Source organism: Diabrotica undecimpunctata, chromosome 3, assembly GCF_040954645.1.
Source record: "Diabrotica undecimpunctata isolate CICGRU chromosome 3, icDiaUnde3, whole genome shotgun sequence".
Classification (NCBI taxonomy): domain Eukaryota; kingdom Metazoa; phylum Arthropoda; class Insecta; order Coleoptera; family Chrysomelidae; genus Diabrotica; species Diabrotica undecimpunctata.
This window is the reverse complement of record NC_092805.1, coordinates 165,758,883-165,778,772: the sequence shown is the minus strand read 5'-3', so window position 1 is coordinate 165,778,772 and position 19,890 is coordinate 165,758,883. Positions and strand designations below refer to the sequence as shown.

General features: G+C 33.5%; 2 protein-coding genes across 5 annotated transcripts in view; both read right to left on the bottom strand.

Annotated features, from left to right (window-relative positions):
- The window catches only part of LOC140437754 (polyamine-transporting ATPase 13A3-like), a 39,388-nt gene extending 36,778 nt beyond the window's left edge, over positions 1 to 2,610 (bottom strand). For both annotated transcript variants that reach the window (XM_072527459.1, XM_072527460.1), the window contains exons 1-3: positions 2,184 to 2,610; positions 917 to 1,144; positions 455 to 677 (exon numbers count right to left, since the gene is read on the bottom strand). In XM_072527459.1, the coding sequence (XP_072383560.1) occupies positions 455 to 677; positions 917 to 1,144; positions 2,184 to 2,208 (476 nt within the window). In that variant the 5' untranslated portion in view covers positions 2,209 to 2,610. The remainder of the gene's footprint in view (positions 1 to 454; positions 678 to 916; positions 1,145 to 2,183) is intronic.
- Positions 2,611 to 6,435: 3,825 nt separating this feature from the next.
- Abcd1 (ATP binding cassette subfamily D) overlaps positions 6,436 to 19,890 on the bottom strand; it is a 141,555-nt gene continuing 128,100 nt past the window's right edge. For all 3 annotated transcript variants that reach the window (XM_072527457.1, XM_072527456.1, XM_072527458.1), the window contains 7 exons: positions 18,202 to 18,522; positions 17,393 to 17,643; positions 15,467 to 15,865; positions 13,755 to 14,012; positions 12,454 to 12,664; positions 9,635 to 9,760; positions 6,436 to 7,418 (listed from right to left, as the gene is read on the bottom strand). In XM_072527457.1, the coding sequence (XP_072383558.1) occupies positions 7,238 to 7,418; positions 9,635 to 9,760; positions 12,454 to 12,664; positions 13,755 to 14,012; positions 15,467 to 15,865; positions 17,393 to 17,643; positions 18,202 to 18,522 (1,747 nt within the window). In that variant the 3' untranslated portion in view covers positions 6,436 to 7,237. The remainder of the gene's footprint in view (positions 7,419 to 9,634; positions 9,761 to 12,453; positions 12,665 to 13,754; positions 14,013 to 15,466; positions 15,866 to 17,392; positions 17,644 to 18,201; positions 18,523 to 19,890) is intronic.

The following is a 19,890-nucleotide window of genomic DNA, read 5'->3' as shown; positions in this document are numbered from 1 at the left end:
GACAGTAGATAATAAAACAGTTCGATACTCTTTGGTCTTTGATCCCCAAACGTCGGCTCAAGCAGTGCGTTTAAATCACTCAACGTCAAAAATGTGATTCTTTTCATTGATCTTGATACTTTTTCGTCGCTTTTAAAGGTTTTCATCACTTCTTAAAAACATTTGACGCTTTTTACAATGCTTTTGACACCATTCCGTCGCTGTTGACATTTGTTCAGCACTTCTGGCACCTTTTATCATTTTGACACTTTCTCTTAGCTTCTGACACTTGATTGTTGCTTTTAATGGTTTCCTCAAGTGTAACACTCAAAATGTAGAAAAGACTGACTTATATAGCTAATAGATGACATTGAAAAATTGCAGTTTACTTAGATACAACAAATTAAGAAAAAAGTTGCAAGTAAAAATTTGTATGCAATTGAACACTCGAAAAGTTTCATAAAATAGTCATTACCTGCTTATGTATTCTTCATTGGTTAACCCATTTGTGTCATTCAAATATTCATCAACAGTCTTTGCTGGTATAAAAACCTGGAGTGTTACAAAAGATTTAGTTTCACAGTGCCAAACATATTTGGTAAGCCGATATAAAAAATACCTAAGCTCAGTCAAATTTGAAACTGATACTATCTCATTTTGGACATTAATATACTCAGATACTCCAAAATTGTCTGTTACTAAAAATAAAAGTTAATATTAACGTATATAGTAGTCAAAACCATTTACTACTCAAACATATATTTCCACAAAAAGCATTATCTTTGAATATTATCACTGATTTTTAGGAGAATATTACCAAAAAATGGGAAAATAATTTCTAATTATGTGACCCATAGATGTCTATGAAATTTTATGATTTTTTGGATTGTGAAATTAACTTTTTTGAACTAAAATATTACTATTTTAACATACTCACTTAGCAATATTGTAGCACGTTCCAAAGGAGCTTTCTTAAACTTAACACTCTTTAGTTTGGGATAAAAGCTAAATATTAAATAGGGTATACCAAGTAATATCACACATCCAAAGTGGTATAAAAAGTTTCTGGTCCTGTCTTCCTGCAAACCCCATATTTTAAATTTTACTGTATCACAGGTTTCGTTGTATACCTCTTGTAAGTTATGAATTTCGATAGATTCATAGCCTAAAAATGTAGTTTATTAGAAAGGTTACTTCACTTCAGAAATGCAAAGGACTTATACACTAAGGACTACAGGTATACAAACTAAAGACTAAAGTTATACAAAATTTTTAAGACTAAATTTTAGTCTAATTTGTTACAAAAATTTGTAAAAATAATACAAATACCTGAAAAAACTTCAAATACAATACAACAATATATAATATACAAATAAGCAAGCCTTAAGGGCTCAAGCCAGAATTGCACAACTCAGTTGCAGAGAATAGGAATTTACTTTACCATAGAGAAAGAGAAAAATCCTTTCTCTTTGGATTAGATGGTATCACCATCATCATCCTCACTACATTGTTCATTTCCCAAATAAAGTATAATTGGCTCTATTATTTCTTTTATTATCATATCGAGTTTCCCGAATTTTTCTCCCTCTGCTAGGATATGTAATAGCTTTCTGCAAATTGTCAGATTAAAATATTGTTACTTTTTATTGCTGTTTGTTATGTTTTTGTATGTAATTCACATCATGGACATTGCGTGATAACTTGGGTGATATTCATCTATGTTCTTCTAATTTAAAACTGAATGGCCCACTTAGCTCATGCTCTGGAATCCTACAGTATCTCTTATATATCTACTTAAATTAGACTAGAAAACAGTATAAATATTCAATGGGAGATATTTTAATAAATATTGCACTATTGTATAAGCAAATCCATACATATGCATTATTATTTAACAGTAGGAAAATCAATTACATAGTGACTTAGTCATCATTCTGCAACTTCTGCAACAGATAACAGTAATTGAATACTTTTCATGCTTAGGAATTTTTAAATACTACACCTACTGAATAAAGCTACATTTTGTGTAATTAATATCACAACAATGTTATTACTAACCACCATAAAGACAAATTAAACCATTGTAATAAAATATTTAACAACATTAAATCACTATTAAATAATTTTATTATACATTATTACTACTAATCTAAAGTCTTTACAATTTATCTAAGCTTTGCATAAAAAAGTATTTATTCACTTACCATTTATCCTGTTATAACTATTCATGTTTTTATTAGGGGAAGTATCTAATTATTCATAGTGGCAAGCACATTTAAATTTAAACTAAACAAGATAAGGAAACTTGTGCGGTATTATCAACACGATTTGATAAAAAAATATTCAACACTGTTTGCGATTTGTACTTGTACTGGTAAAAAGTAAAAATCTAATGTAGCAATAAAATGACGAACTGCAATCTTTGCACTTCTTTCTATAATTCATAAATTGTGTAACAGGCGTAAATGAATCAAATTTCCTATAAATATTATGTTTATGTCATTAAACAGTTATCACAGTTTTATCATACATTCATTGTTTAACTTTGCCTATAGTTTATTGTATTTTAAACAAACTATTATTATAAATCAGTCAAGGTTATTTATCCTATATTTATTATCTACAAAACTAAAATAAACTTTTAGTTGTGAGTGTTGTGACAGTTCCGATATGCAGCATTGCCAACTCAAATTCCAATAAGATTAATTTAAACTTCTTCGCATTTTTTAAATCATTAAAAAAATTTGTAAATTTTATTTTTATAATTTACCTACAAATGAATTCACTGAATGAACATTTGAAAAAAAGCTTAGTGTGTCTAAAAATTTTCAACAATAACAACTGTCTACAATACACAATATTAAATTGACAATACACAATATTTATATAATTAAATGGTTACTTTAAATGAGTTGATATTTCACTGGCGCAGTTTTTACTATTATAACTCCTCTCTTAAGCACTGCTTAATTATCTATAAAACTATCGAGGAAAAATTCTTGTACCTTGCCATTTTTAGTTTAAAAACGGGTGTGGCCCGGTAGAAGTTATACTTCTATACACGCGTTCACCGTTACAAATTTATATGTAAATTGTCAATCTGCACAATCATTACATATGTAATGCTATAGGTAAGAGAGAGCAGAAAGAGAAACAGAATTAGGTATATAGGTATATGGTGCATCGTTTGCTGTATATAAACAACATTTGACCTGTAATAGGAGTATAGTAAATGAAGGATTGAATCAATATTATGATGAAAATGTATATTTTCATTTTCATTTATGTATGAAAGGAGTTGAATGCAAAAAAAAAATTTTACACATACTCTGCAGTAAAATTCATATTTTGGCCAAACACATTTGTATGGCATTTACAATTTAGGTAGGTAGGTAATATACCAAAATAATGACCTGCGACCTAATGCCGTACAAAATATTGGTACTTACCAGGAGCAGGGAAAATTTTTTATTTTCGGAAAACTTGTTCCTTATTTTCGCTAATTTGAAAGTAAAACATTCATACACAAAGTTTCGAATCGGTATATAGATTAATTTTTTACAACGTCGTACATTTCGGCTGGAACAGGGGTGAAAACGGATCCGTTCAGTATTCTTAACATTCTTCTCTTACATCTACTTAGCTGAAACTGAAGCAATGTTTGAACTCGTCACCGTCTAGTGTGATATATAACGTAACAACGTTCAGTCTCATGAAAACGTTTTATTAAAAGAAAATAATGAATCTAATCCTACGATTAACCAACATTACATTTCTGTCAGAGTTATTTAGAATGGTTCACCTTCTTCTTTCCCGTTCCCTTTAAGAACGTTGGCTATCATCACGGCTATCTACCCATTTGATACAGCTCTAAACAGCTCCACTGAGTTACAGTTGTACCATTGTCACAATTTATTTAGCAAGGATATACGTTGTCTTCAAATGCTTCTTTTGCTTAATATCTTTTCCTTCCTGTATAATGATCTTCAGCAACACATATCTCTCTCCTCCCATGGCATGACACAGATACTGCAATTCCCTTCTTTTAATTGTATTCAAAACCTCCTTTTCCCTTTTCCTTCTTATTAAAACGTTGTTGTTCGTAACCTTTTCGACCCAATTTATTTTTAAGATACTCCTGTATGTCGACATCTCAAATGTTTCAATCCTGTTGCCAATTTTTAAGCATCCATGCATCCATTCCATACAATGACACCAAAAACACATAACCCAGTATTCGCACTTTGAGTTGCGTCTTATTAACGCGATTATTAACGTGGCATCCGCTATATGATTATTAATAGGTTTTTTTCTTCTTCTTCCTTCTTGTATGTAGGCTTTAAAGCCCGTTTCTTCTTCAATATTAGCCTCCTAATGTGTTGGTGAGTTATCTCATGCTATCCGTACCATTCTATCCTCTGCCATTTTACTAATATGTTCGTTCTACTCCTGTTTCCGTTTTGTTTTGTTTCTTATGTTTTCGCTTCTCTCTCTATCCAAGAGACTTTTCCCTGATATTCGTCGGAGTATTTTCTTCTCTGTTGTTTCTAGTAGTCGTCCCGTTTTAGATGTGTCAGGTCTTGTCTCCACCGTGTATGTTAATATTGGTCTAATTGCTGCTTTATAGATTCTTGTTTTTGTGTCTTGTCTTCTTCAACATCTTAACTAGTTATATCTATTCCCAGATATATAAACCTTACTTCCTGCTTTATTATTTTCCCATCAATTTCGATTTTACATCGTAGTGGGTATTTAGATGTTGTCATGCATTTAGTTTTTTGTGCTGATATTATCTATCATATTGTATTTCTTGGCTATTGTATTGAAGATTTGTGTTAATCTTTGGAGTTCGTCTTCTGTCTCGGCGATTAATGCGGCTTCGTCTGCATAACATAATATTTGGATTCCTTTGTTCCCCACTCTGTTACCATGATCTTTACGTAGATTACTGATTGTATTATTTCAGCCATTATTATATTAAAGAGAAGTGGGCTTAACGAGTCACCCTGCCTGACTCCGCTTTGTACTGGTATACACTGTGTTAGTTTTTCATTTATCTTTGCCTGTATTCGATTATGGAAGTAGATGTTTTTGTTATAGGTTTTCCGTTGACTCCAGTATCATATGTGGTGTTGTAGGTATAAGGCTTTTAGTATCTCTATTTAATCTTCTGTGATTAGTTTAATGATTTCTGCTGCTATGTCATCAAAATCTGTAGCTTTATCATCTTTTGCCAATATGTTGGTGTATCTATGTGTTGCCTTTGGTTGTATCTATGTCTCCTATTTGCCTCTCATTTTTCTGATGCCGACCAGTTCTTCCTGTTTCTTATTGTTATTTCATCCGATATAAATTGAAACCGCCATGCCTTTCCACCATTACTTCTATTTCCTTACACTTGTTTGCAGACGATGTTTCTTGATTTCTCTTATTTTCTTTCTAATTATATTATATAAGCCTTTTTGATATTTCGATGTCTATGTTCTTTGTTATATAATTTTTGTTTCTGTTATATAGTCGTCTCTTTTCCATCAATCATCCATGATTTCATTTTATTAGAGGTTTTCTTTCTCTTTATGATCTCCTTCGTTGGATTCAGTATTATCTTTTTAAAGGATTTCCATTTTGGATTCGAGTTTTTCTTTTAATGGATCATATTTCTTTTTATTTAATCTTCAATTTTTTGGATACCTGAATTCTTATAAGTGGATCTTTTAAGAATGAACTCGTTCATATTTTTTCATGACTTAAGAAGCTCTTGTTACACCAATCGCAACTACATTTCGACCGAATAGTATATTTTGCTTAACAACTGGTTTAAGCACTTAGTGCTAACTTCACCTTAGAAACTAATAATTGAAGTTTTATTATTTTTTGGATTAGTTTTAATAGTTTTTTGGTCAGATCTGGTCTTCCGTACTTTAGTAGTTTGTTCGGTGTTCTGTCCTTTCCTGGTAATTTTATATTTTTTAATTTCCTTAATGCTTCCTTTACCTCCTCAATATTTATTTCTTCGTTTGTTATCACCTCTGGTGTTGGTGGTTCATTATCGTCAACTTTAGCAAATAGGGATCGAAAGTAGTCTGCCCATGTTTCCTTCTGAATGTTTTTTAAGTTCTTTTTTAATTTGTCTAAACTAAACTATTCGTTTCATTTCTGGCTCGTTTATAGTGGTTGTTTGCCTGTTGTGTTTTGTATTGTAAAAAGGATTTCTTCTTTTTTTCACGTATAAAAACATATGTGAAATATAAAATTATACCAGTGTTTTTAGGAATGGTGAGTTGCAGCAGGGTGTAGCATATAAGAAATATACTAGAAATGGAAGGAAGAGGACTTCGGAAGAAAATTAATTGTAAGAGGAATGAGATTGGGAGGATAAAAGGAACATATTAAATATTCTTCCTCTTTTAGTTTATACAAGCTGAAAAAAATGGTACTTTCAAATAATAGACAACATTGTTCTCGAATTTTTATTAGATGATCCAACAAATTTAAATACACATTTATTAAATGAATACAAATTATTCCATGGTTACATAAACATTCGTTAACACTAATTATGTATACACTTGTTCAAATAATCGTTAACATACACTTTGCATGTAAACACTGGGTTAACAATCGAATGATTTTGTATTATAAAATTCGAGATTTACTGGTTTACTACTACCAAACGTATGTTCCATATTGTTGTACCAATACTTGAAGGACATTATAGTTGATATATGCTGCCTATTTTCATAAAGAATGACAAGATTACTTAATGTTCACAAGAAAATTAAAATAAATTTGTCAACGAAGAAACTCAACCCAATTATTATTCAAATTGCTCTTCAATTCATAGCAGCATTGTTTTTTTGTACTCGCCAAACCTGCCGAACCAGATTGACGTACAGTGTTGACAAGTTCTTGAATAAATACATAATAATTACCCAAGTTCACTAGATCGACGCATAGATGTTGCCAAATCCTTGACTGAACACGTAGAACTGTCGAAATAAAAGAAAATGAAAAGAAAACTTTTTACTTATTTTCAATTTTTTTAAAAATCCCCAGAGTCCTTCATATATCGGTATTGTATAGTCCGAAAAATTGTTTGGAATTATCACAGCACTATCACCAGGATGAAACTGAAATAGTAAAGGCAAGATTTGTAGTTTTAAATGTTTTGACAGGATGTAGTTGAATGCTATAAACTCTTCTCCTCAATATTTTAAATCTACATTAAATGCTTGTCAGTTAACTAATCTCTAAGTAGTTATGAATCCTCTCCAAGTAATTTGTTTAGTTCGTCCAGTCTTTTTGATCGCTCTTCGTTGTTTTCTAATTTTAGAAGGTCCTCCTTTTCTTTCTTTAAGGAAAGTCTGCTGGTGTGGTTCAGCTGACTGAATTCCCATGATCCTGTACCGTCGAATTGAAGGATGTGAGTGTGGAATTTCCTGAAAACAGAACATTTATTTGATTATACTTAAAAATTATACATAAAGTTGGATAGGAGTAAAAAAATACAATTCTTTAGTTTTGTCTGGGGATTAATGCAACCAAAACAACAACAGATACAGGAACACTGATAACAGATTCTAATTAAGGAGAAAATTATGAAACCGAAAGTCAAAACATCCTCCAAAATAAAAAAAAAAAAAACCAGAAAAATACAGAGTCCCTGAAGTCTCCGAAATAGTATGTAGGGTGAAATTATATTTATTTTGATCCATAGTTAATATAACCATCCCTTACCAATAATAGGTTGCAATAAATCAACAAACCACCAAAAAATTAACTAAAAATTTAAATAATATTTTCAGACGTGCCTGAGTAAAATTACTCTTTGGGCCTTCGGCTCTTTACTGAGCTTTAGGCATTATTTAGCTTCTTCAAGTAAAAGGATCCGAAGTTGAATTTGTTTAGGAACTGATTTTGTAAATCTCGGGGTGGTAGCATGGCAACAGCTCCAGAAAAGGCGACGATGTTGTTCTGACTGACTCCTAGACGTATGTCGTAGAGCTCTTTGAGGCAGGCAGAGTGGTTAAATCAATAAAACCACAAATTTAGGATATATCATATGAACGACGATTCCTTTCAGATTTTTTGGTTCTTTAGTAAAAACGTGTGGAGGACGGTAGGGTGGTATACCGAAGGGAGGAGGAAGGAGGTATTGATGAGGGATTCCACTGTTCAGGCTGCATGTTGACGGCGGAGGAAGAATAGATGAATTAACTCGTTAAATAGAGACCTGAAGAGTGGAATAGCCCTGAAGTGGAGACCTGAAGAGTGGAATAGTTGCCCCCTAGAGAGCAAAATGTAAGCCGATTTAGAAATTACGTAGGTAGGCATGCATGTTGTGTGCAATCTCGTTATAGAGACCGATGACATCGTTTTTTTTTTTCGGAAACACGTTAAAGAGTGAATTATCGACTGCTTGTCCGAAGAGAATATTTTGGGGAGTGTTTGTTGGGAAAACTTCTTTTGCAATTGACTCTTTGGGTGCTTTCAGTACTGAGATGTTCGCTTTGACAGTATCATCAGCAACACTTCAGACGCATTATTTGACTTAAGGATCCCACAACACAGTCCTGTATGAATTATGATACCGCTAGAGAGTGCCTCAGCGAATTTAAGTTTGGAGTCTTTGTTTATTCCGGTTATGATGATGATAGTTTGTAAATTTTTGGGAATGGGGATAGGATTCTCAACAACAGTAAATTCTAGATTTGTTTGGAGAAGCTGTTTGATATATCAATCGGTTTTAAAACGTCTTGCGACGTTGTCCGATGCCTAATTTCCATGACACTCTATCATCCCATTGGCCCTCTCTCTTTCGCCCATCGCCTTCGTTACTCCCTCTCTCCAAGATTTCTTGGGTCTTCCTCTCTTTGTGCGGTTTGGTGGTATCCATTGCATAATTATTTTTGGGAGTCTTGAGTTATCCATCCTCTGGACGTGTCCGTACCATATCAGCTGTTTTCTTTCTATTTCTGTTGTTAGAGAGCCGTCAACCCACATTCGCTGTCTTATCTCATCATTACGTATTCTCTCTCTGCGTGACACTCCTACTGATCTTCTAAAAGCGTCCATTTCTACTGCCTCCAGTTTTCAGAAGCTGTTATATATATATATATATATATATATATATATATATATATATATATATATATATATATATATATATATATGTATATGACTATATATAGCTGATAACGATATATGGTAACGTCACAAACCCCGACCCAATATGGTCGCTGCCATTAATTAGCCATTTTTATATCTAAATTAATTTAAAAATTATTTTTGTACTTCAACTATTATCCGTTAGTCGGCGCTAGTAATTCACCATTATGACTTAAAATATCTGCAAACGACTTTGATATTTCCTCCCCTGTTTTAGTCTTTAATGGACGAGTCCAGACAAACTTTGAAAAACAATCAATTACAACAAGAATGAGCTTGTAACACTTATTTTGGTTGGCCAGTAAGATATAATATGTGACACAAAACGTGAAAAATTTGACATAATATGTGACATAAACATGACATGTGACATAAAAAGTGATTTTATAGAATTCTACAAAACTCTATTCTATACTTCTATAGATTAGTTGGAAGCAGGATGACATGGGGTCGTTGAGGACGATAAATTACATAATAATATACTTACCACAGTGTAGGTCTATGTGTGATGGTGAGTAGAGTAATTCCCATGTCAATAGCACTTTGGTATATGAAGCTTTCAACATCAATGGACACTGCCGAAGTGCATTCATCCAATAGAGCGTATTTCGGTCTACAATTATAAAGAAAAATTAAAAAAAAAACATAAAATACTAGTAAATGATATAACATATACAAGAATCGAAGCAAATACTTTTTTTAAAATGAAAAAGACAGAAAAGATTTTATTTCACGTTCAAAGCGTCTATGTATCTATTGATACGTATTTCGACTTAAAAAGTCTCATCAGAATAGTTATTCATAGCCGTTCTTAAAGTGAAAAATAAAATTCTCTGTCTTATTAGAAGTAACAATAACATGACTTCGTTCACGACATAATTTTTTTTAAATTTAAATATAGCTGAATAGGTTTGGGTAGGTCCTAAATGGTTAATTACTTAGATCAGAAAATTGGGTAGAACCAATTTAACGCGATTACTTAAATTTACTAGATTGTTAATGCCTAAATGTCAAAAATGGTGTGTTTGAAGGGCGCATCAATTTTTAAATCACATAAATTACTATCTACAGCTTCCGAAATGTTGGAATATACTATCATATGGAGCACATTTTTCTATCATGTAAAAAATCAATACCTCGGTATGTTCGGCTTATCTGTTTGTTAAATATAATATTAAACAAGTAACATCTGTTATCCAGATGAAAGCTCTTAACGGTTGTAACTCAGAGGAACTTACCGATCTTGGTCATGCTTATAATATATAAGTATGACTAAGACTAACTAGCATGTTTGGTGCTTGTTTTGTAATTGTTAATGTTCATATTTTACACTAAATCGGTACATTTTATTATATTAGTTTTGTTTATGAAATACAAGGAATTCACTAGCCAGCATTTATACATTTTGTAAAATTTATTCAGTCTTTATGGAGGAGAAAGTGCGAAGGAATGGGCATACCAGTAAGAGACGAATACCTATACACCTTAAGTTTTGCCGACGATCATGTAGTCATCGCACAAGATGAAGAAGATCTCAGCTTTATGCTCAGAAAACTAGAAGAAGAATATAAAAACAACGGAATGGAAATAAACTTAGAGAAAACCGAATACCTAACAACAGAAAACAAGGATATGAGAAACCTAGAGATAGACGAGGGAAGACAAATAAATGGAACAGATAAATGCAAGTATTTAGGAACCATAATATCGAACCAGGGAACAACAGAAGAAGATATAAACAACAGACTGAGACAAACAAGAAACTGTATAAGACAACTAAACTCAGTGTTGTGGGATAAGAACATTACGATAAAGACAAAAAAGAGAATATATAACACCCTGACAAGAAGTATCCTGACATATGGATCCGAAAACTGGACAATAAACAAGAGAAATAGAGGTAGAATAAGAACAGTAGAAATGGAGTTCCTGAGGAGAAGCTGTAGACTTACAAAAAGAGACAGAATTGAAAACGCAGAGATTAAGCGGAGAATGGGAGTGCAATCAGACATAATCGACTATATAGAGGAGAAGAGACTATCCTGGTACGGCCACGTCAGAAGAGCGGACAGAGAACGCTGGATAAACAAAATCACAGAATGGAGCCCAATTGGAAGAAGAAAGAGAGGAAGCCCCCGAAGGTCATTCAGAGATGAAATCGACGAGGCTATGGAGAAAAGAACCCTGCGAGATGGAGACTGGAATGACAGGGAAAATTGGAGAAAACGGTTGAGTGAAGGAAGACAGTGAAAACTGTGGAAATCCTTAGTAGTAGTAGTATTTAGTCTTTATTTGTTCAATCAGTTTCTGTAAATGTAAATAAATATTTTAACCAAATTGTCCCTTGACTCTCTTCCTTAACCAAATGTAAAAAGTAAAATAATTTAATTTGTTTTAACAGATTCTGATGTACTTAACTTAATCACTTGATCGACTAGATGTCAAAAATCCATGTTTTTCAGAGTGTGTATAAATATATAATATTTGAGAGTTATCAGGTGTGTGTTGTCGTCTTTCTGTGTCTTTTATTCCGAGTAGTATAGTTTATGTCTCTATCCAACAGCGAGACAAATGTATGGTGTTTTGTACCTGTGTAACGAGACCTTTTGTAACCCAATGTATTTCACTCCCTCTCGTGCATTGGATGATATCAGGTGTCTATCAGATATCTAATTCATACCTTGCTACTTAAAGTCAATATAGTTCATATTATGTATCATAAAGGGTAACAGATTAGTCGCAGGGTATATTTCGATCAGTACCAAAAATAGTTCTATCTTTCACAAACTTCACAAACAACAAATTTCTGTATTTTCTTTTATAAAGGACAGCATATTATGAATCAGACAGCTCGAAAACAAGCTATGTAACGCCATTTATCATGAATGACGAAAAATATACGCCATTGTAAGTCTCTAAAAATCTGGGAAACCTGACTTTCTGTCTAGGAATCTGCATTCGATTTGCCACTATCTGATGAGGCCCAAATATAGTCCGAGACATGTAGTGTGAACGAAGAACAGCCTTTTAGAGAGAACCAACTCTCTATAAACTGCTGCTACCTACTACCGACTCGCGAAATAAGCGATTCCATAGTCTCATTAAATTACGGTTACTTTAGATGGGTCTATATTTTGACTGACTGTGACCGTTAGATAATTTTACTGAAAGATATTTAAATTGCAATATTTCTTCTATTTTAGTCGTCAAACACAAACTTGAAGGAACGTGGCTAAGTATTTACTTTTTTGTTGACAGTTACTGTCACATAAGACACTTATAGAAATATAAAAAAGTAGAACTTACTTGTGATAAAACAACCGCGCAATGGCCATCCTCTGTTTCTCACCACCGGACAAAATGTCAGTCCAATCTTTCATTTCATAGAATCCGTCCCTCTCGACGATATGATCTAGATGTACCATCGTCATTATTTTCAGTAAATGTTCTTCGGTAATACCTTTCTTTACCATATCTGTGTAAGTGTCTGGGTATATTACTTGGTCTCTTAAATTACCTAAAAAAAAAACAATGAATTTTAGGTTTAATTCAATTTTTAGGCAGTAGATGGTTAGCATATTATTAGTAAAAACATAGGTTCATCTAAATATCCATTTCATAGACAAAGTTTAGGTGAGGCATTTATCGATACCAACAAAAGGAACGCTAAGAAAGTATGTTATTATGTTCTTGTACAGAGTAGGACAGGAATAATCTTATCATATACAAAAGTTGTCATGAAGTGATGATTGGTAAATCGTTTATTACTGGTTGCATAATCAATAGAAAACAATTTTTTTAATTGAAATATTTAAAATTTTATTAAAGTATTTTAAATTTGAAGAATTGTGTTTTTAAAATAAATTTAGTTACAACACCAAAATCGAATAGCTTTAAGACGAAGTATGCAAAAAAGGGGGACAGGGGAAACGAGAAAAGGCTCATATATTGCATACAAAACGATAACAACAAGTTAATAACCAATCCAGCAGAAAAACAACAAGTTTGGATCAAATATACAGAAACTTTTCAATTATAAATATGATCCAGATAGAAAAACGCTCCTTGAGAGACTTATTGGTCAAAGAAGGAAAGAAAAACCCATAACAAGGTTCCTTGATAACATCGATGAACACGTGGTTGTATAAGAATACGTGCGTGGCGGACGAAGATTATGGATAGGGACGACCGCAGAGAAATTCTTGAGGAGGCTAGGAACAACGCAGGGTTTAATGTATGTATGCAGTATGATGATTCAACTATAACAACAACCTCAAAGTCCTGCTAAAAGGAAAAGAACGTGGACCTATCCCACCTATAAACACAGCTAAATTGTTAAAACTCTAAAAGCAATAAAAACGGGTAAAGCACGGAAATTTAAATACTTATAAATATAGACAATATAGACATACTAGTAGAGCTTTTCAACATACATTAAAACAATTGTAAACGGTTAAAAAATAGTTTTTGTCATATTTATTCGTTAATTATCATACTCCATATACAATTTAAAATTGTGAAGTGGTGAGTGGTGCTTACAGTATATTACTGGTTGCATAATTACTTATTACTTATAATAATCTAATAGATATTAATTAAAAACTTACCTATTACCATATAAGGCCTCTGAGGAATATAAAACATTGAATTTTGAGGAGTGTGCAGCTCTCCACCGTAAATAGGCCATAATCCGCTCAATATTCTGAACAAACTGGACTTTCCACAGCCATTTGGACCCGTAATTAGCAAGTGTTGTCCCGGAGCCAAGTCAAGACTTAGAGACGGACACACTATATCGCAATTTGGAGTTACTATAGGAACATTCTTTAGGATGATTTCGTTATTGGTCGAGTATATGATTTTACCTGAAAAGTATAAGTATGTTAAAAATAAATATAAAAATCTGTCTGAAACCGCAACAGAAAAAATCTGATGATGGATTCAGATTCCGTGTTTAGCATTATAATGTATGAGGGAGAAAATGATGATAGTTTTCGATCTATTTACTAAATTTATTGTCTCACTCTGAAGAAGAAATATACTTCTTTTCCATCTTTAAAGTTAATATTTATTGATATTTAAAAAAAAAGACTGAGATTACCATTTCTGAAACTTGATCCCTAATATTTGGAAGACAACAAAACGTCCAAACAATGGATACTCAAAGAGCAGAAACTGATGGGTAAGCGACAACACATACACAACAAAGTAAATCCCAACACCAGGGGACATGAGATTCTCGGAGGTCACAGATCAAAGAGGTCACGTTTCTTGAAGAAGGTATCTCCTTGCCCCTCAAGCTTCCTCCATCAATCTACAATCGCAGACTTAACGTTGGGGAGCTTCTACTTGTTTTTTTTTTATCTTGGATATCCTAGTAAATCGGGTATCCGAGAGGCCTTGCTGCGATGTTGAGGAGGGAGAGTATCAATTGTGATTTGAGATTCGCTTGGAAGACTTGGAAATGTCTTCGCCTCTCGTGAGATGATCGTCCCTGAAACATGGGCGTCTTATACTCGCAAAAAGTCCAAACAATGGATACACAAAGAGCAGAAATTGATTGGTGAGTAGAACAGGTTATGGCAACTGTGATTTAGGATTCCCATGGAAATATCTACGTCAACTAAGTTACAGAAGGATAAAACAAATAAAGAATATTATGTCAGTTTTTTGGCAACGACGCCGAAACCAAATTAAAGTAAAATATCCTCATTTGTTCAAAATTTAAGTGATTTTTCTTCACTTAAGAATAATACACTTGCTCACAATAATGCAATAACAATGAAAAATTTTATATAATAGACTGTTCAATAAGTTTTGCGGTTCGATAAGGAAAACTTTAGAAAACAATTTAGTTTATATAATAATTAAATTTACTATCAAATTATATTTATTTATATTTTATTATTAATTTAATAATTCGTCTGAATTTGACAGGTCTGTCATAAGTAAACAATGCATGCTTTCTTAATACGTTAACAGGTGGCGTTAGAAGCAAACATAATAATATATTGGATTATTTTAATATAATTTAATTTGTTTAAAATATAAATAGTAAAGAAATAATAAAATTACTTTATTCAATTTTAAAAACATTATTTAAATTTTAAAAATGGAGGAAAAAAATTATATAAACAAAAAATAGAAAATAATTATCAATGTTTGTCAGTTTTTAAATGTTTTAAAGTTGGTAATATTCAAAGCGATCATTAAAAACTAATTTTTAAAATTTCTTTGTATTTTTGTGTAGCTACGAAACAAATGCTTGTTATAGCTTTTCGCAAAATTTTTCATAAAATAATTAATTTAATTACTTTACCTTTTGCTAGAGGTTGATCACCACGGAACTCAATCTCGAAATCAGCAGACTTCTCTTTCTTAGCGACGAGAGTCTTATGGTAAATTCCGTTGCTAGCTTCTTCTAAAACCTCGAACATGTTGGCCACTCTGGCCGTATGACCAGCTAACTCGACGATGTTCTTGTAGCTACTCATGAGCCGTTCTACAGCATCTGAGCCAGTGATCAACAGGTTCTTAGAGGTAGTGAAGTAGTGCGTACGTTCTGATACGCTGTCTTCTACTTGGTCGTCGGCTGTGTCTTCGGCAATGGGAGATTCTGGTTTGGATGAAAAGTCTGGCATGGAAAGAAGGCTTTTGTTGGAGATTTTGCGTCGATTGCCGGCTGCTAGGAGAATAGGCAGAGATACGACTATTATACCTAGAAAATAAAAAAAAACAATATTATTCTTACTCTATTCACACGAAAAAAATATTCAGTTTTTACTAAAGAATCTAAATTAACCTTGGAAATTCGTGAGACGTTGTGGTGATGAAAGATCTCTTCATGCACGGTCACGATCGCGTGAATTTTGTGAGGTGCACACGACAAGTGGAAGTTAATGACAATTGAAGTCCGAGTATCATGCGATACCCAGGTTTCATCAGCTTTCTCCCTATATACGAAGCTCTCTTTAGTATCTCATACCCCAAGATAGGCAAACAACAAACTAATAAAACAGACTCAGTTATCTGCATTGGAACTATGAAATTGGATCCAGTTATTTTAATAGCTGTAACTAAATTGCTACATTATCTATTTAAGCCCTATTTTAATTCCTTGATATACGCTCATGAACTACTATTCTTTAATTTTTTATCTCCAGCGCATGTACACACATCAACAATGTCTAAGGAAAACACTATCTTGAAACCTATCCTTTCATTTGCCACTGCTGCAAATGAGTCCTTCCGGAACAAGTAGAATCGACAATTACAAAAATAAAAAGCGGTAAAGCAGCTGGAATAGATAGCATAACAGTGGAACTGCTTAAATAGGCTGGCAAAAAAACCTGGAAAATCTTAGCAGGATTATTTACGAACTGTCTAAGATATATACCAAGATATATACCAGACCACTGGAATACAGCAAACATAATTCTCATTCATAAGAAAGGCAGCAAAGAGGATATCAAAAATTATAAGTCTACTACCAATTATATATAAGATATTCACAAAGATTAACAAATGCATTAGATGCTGCACAACCAAGAAAGCAAGCTGGCTACAGGATTCAGTACCATGAATCATATTCATACGCTTCGAGAACAAATGAGTAGAGCTAAAGAATATGCAATACCGCTAGCATTAACCTTCATAGATTTCGAAAAGGCTTATGATTCTATATATCCCAAGCCAGTAATAGAAGCTTTGACCAACCAAGGCATTGACAAACCGTATATAGAAACTTATATACAAAAATATACAGACAAAATAAGGTAAAAATTTATGAAAACACTCCAGAGTTTCTCGCTTCCATCATATCCTGGACTATGATTTACGAAATTTTTGCCGCGAACGAAATCTGCAGATGTGCAGGCAATAGTTTTAACAGGATGACGCAACGGGCCATACAGCTATACGCTCCCTAGCCTAAATTCACGAAATTTTTAAAACAGAATAATATCTGTAAAACAGAGTTCTAGTACCCAGCTCACTCACCTGACCTAACAACATCTGATGCATACATTTGTGGCATGCTGAAGAAATCAGTATTTAACTCAAGAAGTTAAGCCAGTAGATATTGGAGAACTACGAGTAAAGATAATAACTGTTTTCAACAACTGCAGCAACCACTCTTTATAAATATGTTGAATAATTTGCAAAATCGTTATGAAGCTAGATTTCGGTAGCGTTTATTGTGGCGAATACTCATAAAAACTGTTCAGTTTATTGTTGAATAACTTACCTGCTCCAGACCACACATATTTCATCAAAAATTGCTCCAACATGATGAACCATAATTTCACTCCGAACATGTGTTCCAAATGTTTAGATAAAACTCTAAAAGCTTGTCTTAGTTGACTTTCTTCGACCCGATGGCCTCCGTAGAAAGCAATCTCTTCGGCATTACTAACGATTCTTCCGTGGACGTGTCGCAGATATCCTTTCTTCTCCGCTTCTTGGGCTACCAAGTGGCCGAACCTTGGAGACACAAACCTAGAAGAGAATGAAACATTTCTTATAGTTTGTTTTTATTTCAAGAGATGTCTTAATACTCCTAGAGAATAGATAGTCTGATTATCTTATCTGATGACTATAGACTACAATCGACACTGACATTTGCAAACATGGAAATCAACTGTCTTGCATCCTTATTATACTCTACAAAACGTTGACTCCCAAAAGGTAACAATAGTTTAGGTCATACCTAACAAACGGTTACCTTTTAAGCACTTTTAAGCTTAAACATAGTTTATTTTATATCGCCATCAGTGCTTTACTATGTTACTTACGACAGGAACCAGTGCCATAACAGATATCATTCCGACTGTAGACTGAAAGTAGGTAGAACATTTTTAAAGAGTATTTCAGTAGTAGGAAAATTTTCGTAAAATATTTTAAGCAATTTTTTAACACCAAATTTGCGTCCTAGCTAAAGGGTATCAACTCTTGAATTCTTGAAGTTATAATTTTTTGTTAAAAAATAGTTTTAAAAGCATTTTAAATATATTTTAATAATAATAAATAAGCCATAAAGTTTACATTAATACAAACCTTAAAAGTAAAGCTGAAAACATCACCACTCCGCAAATAATCACAGGTCCTATCACAAGATTCGAATGGCGACTCTTCACCAAATTGGCTAAAGCGATAACCATGAGCAGTATATCGAAACATGGCTTCGTTATTTGTCCGTAAAGGTGCGAAACGGTGTTGGCGACAGTTTCTATGTCATCAGTCAGCCGCTGCGCGCAATTGTCTAATCTGCCGTCTAAGACAGTCACCCTGTAGTAACTCTGGTTCTTGAAGTATAGTTTGTACGAGTGGTCTACCAGTCTAGTGCGAAAACTCAAGGCTATCCGACTTTCAAGATACCTGAAACAATAAATAGAATTTTATATAAATAAAACTAAACAATGGTAAATTACACAGCTATACAGCTTAAATACAGTTAGAGTGTGGCAATCAAAATTTGGCAGGTGATTTGCATACAAATTAAATGCGGGTAGCGCTTAATACTCTTTTACAGACTCAGTAAAGAAAAGACTACTTCAGGACTTCGCAACCATGCATTACGCTAACTCCTTTATTCCATCCAATCCCTCTATATTCCTACCCATACCACATCCTAGACCGGAAAGTCAATAAACATTCCTGGCGAAGGGCAGCAGTGACCACCAGTAGCACAGTTAAAGCGCACATAAGCGGAGCTCTAACAGCGAAATGATTGTGATGCTTGTGAGAAGGGCAAAGAATCCACTGCACTATTATTCCCAAGAAAGTTAATCGTGATGTTATCTAAGAGTGAGCCTCGGATGTTGTCACGCAGTCTGGATGACGACCGGAGCTACTCTGAGTCCGGGTGGAGGAGTGAAAAATCGGCTAACGGCCACAAGACTGTTAATGACCAGGCACCGTGTGGAATTTCAGCTGCTGGTCTACACAAGTATAACTGAGATACACAGTGAATGTCGATACATGCAACGTGTAAGGACTAAAAACATAAGTGGCAAACTATGACACGATACAACATCGAAATCGCTGGACTAGCTGAAACACACTGGCTATGAGAGGGCAATTATACTGCTTCTCTTTCAGCTGGACCCAGAATTTAACTGTTGTAGCCATTTTGATTTCACCAAGATTACAAAACAGTTCTTGAATTCCATGCTGTTAACGATATAATAATTTTCCTCCTCAAACTAAAAGCCAAACCTCACAACTTCAACATCATTTAAGTTTATTCGCCAACAACAACTGCAGACGACATAAAAACTGCAGAATCTTCAAAATATTCCAAATAAGGAGTTACCCCTAAGTCCAATTATCACCGTTTTATAGATGGTCACAAATGTGGATCTACCGGAGAATGCTCAAAATTTCATGGACATCGCATACCTCAAACGAAGAAGTGCTGCATAGAATAGGCAAGGAAAGAGAACTTTTTAACACAGTAAAAGTTAGAAAAACATCATACCTAGGCCACATACTGAGAAATAATAAGTACCAATATGCCCAACTTATAGTGAAAGGAAAAATCGAGGGAAAGTGAGGCCTAGGAAGAAAAAGACTATCGTGGCTCAGAAACATCCGACAATGAACAGGGCTAAATTTTGAACAGCTAATAACAACAGCTGAAGATAGAGAAGATTTTAAAATTGTAGTAGCCAACCTCCATTGAGGAGAGGGCACTTTAAGAAGAAGATAGATGGTCACTGTAATTTTTCTGGGTAATTTGGATGC